At 28.9% G+C, this 8,120-nt stretch overlaps 1 protein-coding gene across 1 annotated transcript; it reads right to left on the reverse strand.

The window, feature by feature from the left end:
• Window positions 1–917: 917 nt before the first annotated feature.
• LOC134683240 (uncharacterized) lies at window positions 918–7,459 on the reverse strand. Its single transcript, XM_063542414.1, has 7 exons — window positions 7,340–7,459; window positions 5,066–5,252; window positions 4,403–4,500; window positions 3,733–3,798; window positions 3,076–3,162; window positions 2,375–2,494; window positions 918–1,851 (listed from the first exon to the last, which is right to left on the reverse strand). Exons 2-7 carry the CDS (start codon window positions 5,232–5,234, stop codon window positions 1,765–1,767), a joined length of 627 nt encoding a protein of 208 aa, XP_063398484.1. The 5' UTR covers window positions 5,235–5,252; window positions 7,340–7,459; the 3' UTR covers window positions 918–1,764.
• Window positions 7,460–8,120: the final 661 nt, after the last annotated feature.

Here is an 8,120-nt window from a genome sequence, read left to right on the forward strand (position 1 = left end):
AACAACAGCTCAAAGCACATTATACAGAAACGAAAGATTAAACAACAGGAATCCGGATATATATGTAAACACGAGGTGAATAAATCGCAGGGGCTTCAAATTCTGTTATTGTAGTGACACCCATTGAGTTGCACGAAGCAAGTTACAATAAACTGATTAAAAGAAATGAATATTGATTTATACTGCAACTGTGTTTGTTTTCGCAGTCAAATTGCATTGATGTTCAACAGTTGAATGCATCGAAGTATACAGACAAAAACCATGAATTGTCTCGAAATATAAATTTTATTTGTGATAGGATCGAAACAGGATATAAATGGTCGGCACATCCTTGCATTCTACTTGTTTTGACTTGATTTTGATTTTTGTTGTTTTAACGCCACTTTTAAGCAACGCCCGGAGAAAACCACCGACCTTCGATAGGAAAACTGAAAATCCTAGTCAATTAGGATTGGAGTCGAGTGCACCCGCACGAGCGGGATTCGAACTCACAACCTCAGTGTTGACTGGCTAGTGATTGCAGTAGTAACTACTTAAACCACTCGTTCAACGAGGCCCCTACTTGTTTTGAAGCCACGTGCAAATAGTTTTTCGAGACAATATATATTTATTCTCTCTATAAATATTCGATCAAATTCATTTCAAAAGGAATAAATAGACATAACTAAGGACGTTCAAGTGCAGGTTGGAGTAATTTAATGATTATTTGCATTGAAATATTCCTTATATCTCGATTAATACATTTTTCAAAAAAAAATGAAGCAATTGTGACTCGTGTTGTCTTTTTTGTTGTGTAAAGCTGACATTAGAGCCATGAGATAAAATACTCCAAACATGCATATATGTATCCCAATGCCTTATATAGTTTTCAAAGAAGAATGAATGTTGTTTTGGGAACTTACAAAATACTCAACAAATTTCAAATGAAAATTTATTATTACAAGCAAGCACATCTAGTCTTCTTATGATATGAATATACAGAAATATAAATCAAAATTACATTTAAAGTACAAAGAAGTCCCTGTTTTTTTCCATCTGATTTCCCTGATACACAAAAATTCATTTAAATTCGGTCATTGTTACAAATTGACGTAGAGTTCCTTATTTACTTTACCGTTTAGTCCCTGCATTAGTCTTGCCGACAATAAACAATTCTGAAGATTTCATTGCTTTTGGTTGTAATTAAGTCTATTTTCTTTTATAATTGATTCATACTTAACAGTAGCATGGAGAATCTTAGGCATGTATTTAAACTATAGTATACTCTATATGTCGAAAGGAATAAAAAATATATATAATTTTGTTAGTTAGTTATATTTAGACAAATATATATGTAAATAATCATATAATTGTATGTTGAAGGTTTATATAATCTGATTATATATCAGTGTTAAGCAGATAAGGGAATATATGAACACCTATGTTTTTGTTTCTTCCAAATTCTCAAAGTTTAATATACTATGCAGTAGAAATACTTGATAAAATAGTCAATGGATTGTTTTTGTCATTTCCTATTTTGATTTAAGAAAATTTATTTATTTTAGTTAGTGATAAATGATACACACGTAAAAAAAAATATTTTAATTTAAATTTTGATTACAAAAATATTAAAAAAAACCTGAACCTTAGCCATTTTTTGTTTTCAAATCCTTTAAGACAGATTAGACATAAAGTAAACTAAGCAATACAGAAGCCTTGCTTTGGTTAATAAAAGATCATGGTGGGTTTTGCAGTCTTTCTATAGTCCATTTGGAAATATCTTGATTATGGTTTATATTCTGGAAGTTCTAGTTTTGTCATTTGCTTCTCGTTGTCAACGAATTGCTCACTTCTAAGTTCTCTGTCTTTCTTCTGAAATATATAAAGATCGAAAATGGTCATTCGTTCATGTTTTCAAGTTAGCAATACAAACAACCCTTATTATTTGGTTTGAATTCTAGTTTATTCGTCAAGATTTGAAAGATTACATTAAGACGAATTAACCAGCTTTCGTCTTTATTTTTTGTCTTTTTAACTATAACTAGCACATTGGTTTTGGAGGTAAAACATTTCGAAATGATTAAGTTGTCATAAAACATAATACATCTAAACGCATAGAGTAACGGGAAAGGTCGGTTAAATTGTACAGTATTATTTATGTTAGATGCAACATAATAAATAGTTGAAACATGTTACATTTTACGTAGATCAAATGATGAAAAAAGAACTTTTCGGAAAAGTTCGAATATTATCCGTTTTTTTTTATAATGAAGTTGTATATAGGAAATTATCGATCAACACACAAACATTGTCTGCTCTATGGTCGAATTAATGTCTCTTTGACACATTCCCCAATTTCCCTTCTCAATTCTATTATAAAATCAATCAATCATACCGCTAGTTTGCATGGAGCCCATGGTGATGCACAGCAATAGAGTGACGCAGCAAAAGACACAAGGAATTCTAGAAGGCATATAAGGCCAGTTATGACAAGCAATTCCATGTGGCTATCACGCTACAAGTAAGAAAAAAAACAAAAACAAATGAAGACACAAATATTCCAACACGTATGGAAACTAATGATAGAAATACAAATGGTTTGCAAATATCAAAAAATGTAAGAAATCCTGCATTCAATATAAGACAAAAAAAAACAAATGTGGTATGAGCATGATGAGTGTCGATGAGAAAACTTTCTATCCATGTCATTATGTATAAAAAGTAGATAATTATAGGTCAATGAACGGTATTAAATACAATTTATCGGCTTGGGCGAATTATTTAAAAATGAAAAATATGTACATTAAGATTGGACTAGAACTCTTTGACATATATTCTGTTTGAAACTCTTAAAAGCTTTGGTATATAAGAAAAGTAAAGTTGATGATATATTGACAGGTTAAATAATATTAAAATGTTCATGTTTCGTTTAGTTTTCCACAGAGAGTTGCAAGGAAGTAAGATATTTTTTAGAAATGTACTTATAAATAATGATATTGCATGACAAACAGTTTAAATACTATAATGTTTTATGCCTTTAAAAAAACCCATTTAAATGCCATGACTGTTAAGATTGGGAAATTTGTTTGAACTTACCAGTATATAGTTAGCTGTGGCTGCACCAATAATAATGGGTACGAACAATGATGTCGCCATAATGCTAAATACCATGAACACCACTTTCTAAAAAAAAAAAGAAAGAAAAGTCAGATGTATCTTTTGATATTCGTGTTGGCTGATTTTTTCAGTGCTCTTAGCATCAAATAGACAAACAGTAAAGACATATCATTTATATTTTCCCTCCTATTTTTGTGACGAAAATTTTAATTAAAGTGATTTAAACCACGAGATAAAACAATATTTGATTTATCAAAAAACAAGATTTGATTTATCAAAATATATATTAAAAATATTCAGACATGTATAAGATGCACTAAGTTACGAGCCTGTTATTTAGTGGTTTTCATTAGGTAATGTTGATCATACCTGCTTTTCATTTATTGTGTGGTAAATAAATTTGGCCGTTAGTGTTTTCCTTTGAATAGTTTTACATTGGTCATTTCGAGTCCTTGAAATGCTTGATATCAGGCAAGGGAATATGCCATTGCCGTACTGTGACCTATACTGGCTTACTTCTACACCAATTGGTTTAATTGGAGAGTTGTTATTGCATTACTAGTCACATTACATTTTATAATCTTATACTCTTTTATTTTCCTAGTAGGAAATTATCTATGAATTACAATAACTTACAGTTCTTATCAAGCTGTAGTCTGCATTTCTTGCCATATAAGCTGGGACAATTCCTGTGACAACAACCTACAATGAATAGAAATAACACATTTATACATTTCTTGACAAATGATTTTTCACCTAGGATTACGATTTACAAAAGTAACCTTTCCCAAACATCGTATACATAAACCCACTATCTGGGATAATGTTTTTCATCAGAATCTCTGTCTCTTATCATCTTGGTTAGAAGATTTCTATAAAAAAAAATGCGTTCTCACAATTAGGCGCTGAATTTCCCTTTATTACAAATTCAATAATAATAATAATAATAATAATAATAATAATAATAATAATAATAATAATAATAATAATAAATAATAATATTAACAACAATAATGATTATAATAATAATAAAAATAAAAAAATAATAATAATAATAATCATAATAATAATAATAATAATAATAATATATGATAAGAAATATCAAATACAAATATGAAAAATTGTGTTTCTTTTTCTATGAACATTTCATATGTACTGATACCTTTTTTTGGCAAAACACAGCTTTTATTAATTATTTTTAACACGAAAATATAACTGTCTTGGTGTATACGTACTTAACAATAATTCTGTTATAACATTTCTGTAATTACAAATTTGGCGTTTGCTAAAATACTTCTAAACTTACCCAAATAGCAGACACCACGGATCCTCCATCAAGTCCAAGCATGATGGTTTTCTTATCAAACGTGAAGGTAGGTATAGTGGCATTTTTAATAACAATTTCTATAACAAAACAAAATGCAACGTATTATTTGTAGGATTGAAAAAATAATTATCGGTGGGATATAACTTATCTTCATGTTTGCATATTAATATTTAGTACGTCGAGGGCCATCTATCGCATATATTGAACAACATTTCTAGTGTTCTGAATCCCTGTATAGAGCATGATGATAGATACTGAATACTGTAAATTCCAAAATTATTGAGTGCAATTATTATTGCGATTTTGTCATTTAAGACTAAAATGCAATTTTAATTTTTGCAATTTAGTTAAAAAAAATAATCCTGTTTAATTCATATAAAAAATTTAAAATGGGAGTTCAAATTATTGCAGATATTACCCTGTCACATTTTACTTTAAAATTCGTATTATTCTGAATGTATTGTACTATTAAGGGAAAAAAAGCGATGATTTAATTTTCTTTTTTTTTATTCGACCGAAGCGCAGTGGCGAAAAAATAATCTCCCTTCAATTTTCATTTATACATTTGTTTAAATACTATACAGCGAACAATTAATGTAATATACAACAATGATTATGATATTCTGGAGAAAGAAGATATACCTTTCTTCCCTAAGTTGTCACAAGATTTCTTGTCGATTCCAATTGAAACGAATGCCATAATCAAACAACCTAGGCCAAGAAGTATCTGTATGGCACCATATCTTTTGAGAGTAGCACCCAATTGCTCCTTTGCAGTGATAACTTTCGATTCCATGGTATAGAACTTCATAACTAGGCTTTTTCAATCCTATAAAAAGAAATAAATCAAATATATCTAAATAAACTCATGATAGATTCCAGGAAAGAAATTTTGTATTTGCGCCAGAAATGAGTTTCGTCTACGAAAGACTATTTATTGATGCTAGAATCAAAAACAGTTGAAAAGGCAAAATTAAGTACAAAGTTGATTGAGGACCCAAATTTCATAAAAGTTTTGTCAATTACAGGTAATGTAATATATTCCCAAGGTGAAAACAGCCTTAGTATTTTAAAAAATTCTAAATTTTGTAAACAGTTAATTTGTAATTATGACCAAATCAATGATAATTCATGTCAGCACAAAAGTGCTGACTACTAGGATGGTAATACCCCCGGGGAATAAAAACTCCAGTACCAGGAGCATCGACCTAGTGGTTGTAAAGAAACTCATCATAGACACAAGGATAGAAATGATATATTTATGCCTATTGCTCGATATAAACAGAAAGGACTGAAAAAATAGTATTGTTGACGGAATTTTTCAGAATTAAGTATAAATTATAAGTATGGGTTACGGCAATAGCAAAATATCGGTATTGTAGGGCATAAAAATCCAGAACATAAAAAAGTTAAAAGTAAAACTTGAAGAAACGATTAAATATTAAAAAACAAGAAAAAATCAATTCTTATAAAGATAATGACAAACAAGGACATAATTGTTGGGAAAGAAAAGGAAGACAAACGTAAGAGTAAACTTGTTTTCATGAGCATAAACACATATCTGTCTAGTTATCGTTAATGGACAAACATTTCAAAATCAAACTGTTCGAAAATCAATTGTTGAGCAGAGAACGTATCATGTCATTTAGTAATTGCGTTTGGTATTAAACTTGGACATGTAAATACCTAGAATTAGATGCATGATCAAAACTTTAAATGAAATGTTTACCATTTATATTTTTTGGAAATACTATAGATACTTTAAGGAGTAGATACCCGTAGATATTTTCTAAAAAATTTCGGAATTTCGTGTCGCTTTTTACTTTCGTACTTTTTTTGGCCTTTTTAACTTTTTCATTGCAGCATTACTGATGTGTTTCATGTTAATAAAATAGTTTGGCGTCTTCATTTTTTATTTTAGTATCTATGATGGTTTTTTTTTTATCAGTTTATCAATTCCAGTTTTTGGAAGCATACGATATTGTATGAATTTCCTTTAATTCATTCCGTAATTGCTTGCTATATTTTTTCAGCTGTTTGCAATTATGAAGATCAAGTTAATTACTAAACAACGTTTTTTTATGTGTATCATTGATGCATAAAACTAATTTTTATCCTATTTTCCGATTTGAATGAAAAAGATAAGGTAAAATCGAAAAAAAACTAAAAACTTTTTGAAGTCTTTTTTTTTATTATTGTCAATCAAAAATGTGTTTTCATATCAATGAAAATACTAGATCATATTTTACATTCCTTAGAATACTGCAAAATAATCATTTTATAGAATGAAGTGGCAATTGATTTGCCTTTGTCCAGAAAAAAAGAGAACATACAATGTGCTTCATTCTAACTAGAACGTTGTTTTTTTTTTGTATCATATCGATCTTTGGTCCTATGATAATAATGTCTACCATATCATACTAAGAATTTTAAATAATAATTTCTGGCTATATTAAATAGGAACAGTTATAACAGAAAAATCCCTGTGTTATAAAAAAATTAAACTAATGGGTAGGCACTTTAAAATGGCAAAAATTATCAGATGGACAGCTACATTACTTAAGGCGCTTCTCACATTTAAAAAGATCTTTAAATTGTTTTCACTTTTTCCGATAGAATAACGTTGTTTTAAACCGATGACAAATTATGTATCAACCATTAATATTGGAATCGCCTCCAAAAATATCATGTATCGGTTTTGTTTGCGGTCGCGATGTTTATATTAAACGACTGTTTAAACAGTAACAGAACACCACATTTTATTGTTCAGACATTTCAGATAAGAATTTTAAATGGTAATTAAATCTTTTTAAATTGTTCGTGTTTTCACCTTTATCTCTTGTTAATATATTTAATTAAACAATTTAGTAATATTCAGTTAACAATTATTTTTCTATGTCCTTTATTAAAACTTACCGAATGGCTAGCTCAATGTCAATCTGAATCTGGAATTGCAGGATAGATTCTTATCTTTAAAACTCATCCGCAGTGCATGCTCTTTTATACAGGCATCAATATCCCGTGACCAGGCTTCTTGACATGTTTTCAAACCCGTGAAGTTTTAGTTCATAGGCCATAAAAGTTATATAAGCAGTTATGTAATAAGAATTAACATATTTTCACACATTTTATAAACTGCTCTAAATAACTTATTTTTTTCAAAGATTTTACCACTCGTCAGCATTTTTTCATTCGATTTTAATCTTATGACATGAGAAACTAACCGAATAAATGCAACTATGTGATGGAAATATAAATGGGAATTGTTTGCATACTAAATAGATTTAATTACATAACTAGTATTTGATAAAGCATGTTCAAAACCTCAAATTAAAATTTGAGTTTCAATATTTGAAGTTTGAATTTGATATTTAAAGATTCCTGATAGAATTATAAGGGGGTATTACATTTTTCCCCCATTAATAATAGTTCTAAGAATAAGAATATTTATTAAATCCAATTAAAGGGCCCGTTTCCGAGCATATTCATATATATATAATAATAATTGTACAGTAATTTTAAAGATATATTACATAAAATATAAATTAGTGAATAACTATACGCTTACTAGATGGTGTTTGAAAATAATTGATAAAAACGGATTATTATCTTATGTGAACATGATCCCAATTATTGTCATAACAGAAAAGCTGTTTGGAATACACTAAACGGGTAAACGTAAGTTTACATATGATTG

This window comes from Mytilus trossulus, chromosome 9 (assembly GCF_036588685.1).
Source record: "Mytilus trossulus isolate FHL-02 chromosome 9, PNRI_Mtr1.1.1.hap1, whole genome shotgun sequence".
NCBI classification, from domain to species: Eukaryota; Metazoa; Mollusca; class Bivalvia; order Mytilida; family Mytilidae; genus Mytilus; species Mytilus trossulus.

Excerpts from the sequence above, each read along its gene's own strand:
- LOC134683240 (XM_063542414.1), bottom strand. The coding sequence starts at position 5,234 with ATGAAGTTCTATACCATGGAATCGAAAGTTATCACTGCAAAGGAGCAA. Across the intron at positions 4,501-5,065 it reads TGACAACTTAGGGAAGAAAG|AAATTGTTATTAAAAATGCC; the intron begins GTATATCTTCTT and ends GTTTTGTTATAG. Across the intron at positions 1,852-2,374 it reads GGGCTCCATGCAAACTAGCG|AAGAAAGACAGAGAACTTAG; the intron begins GTATGATTGATT and ends TATATATTTCAG.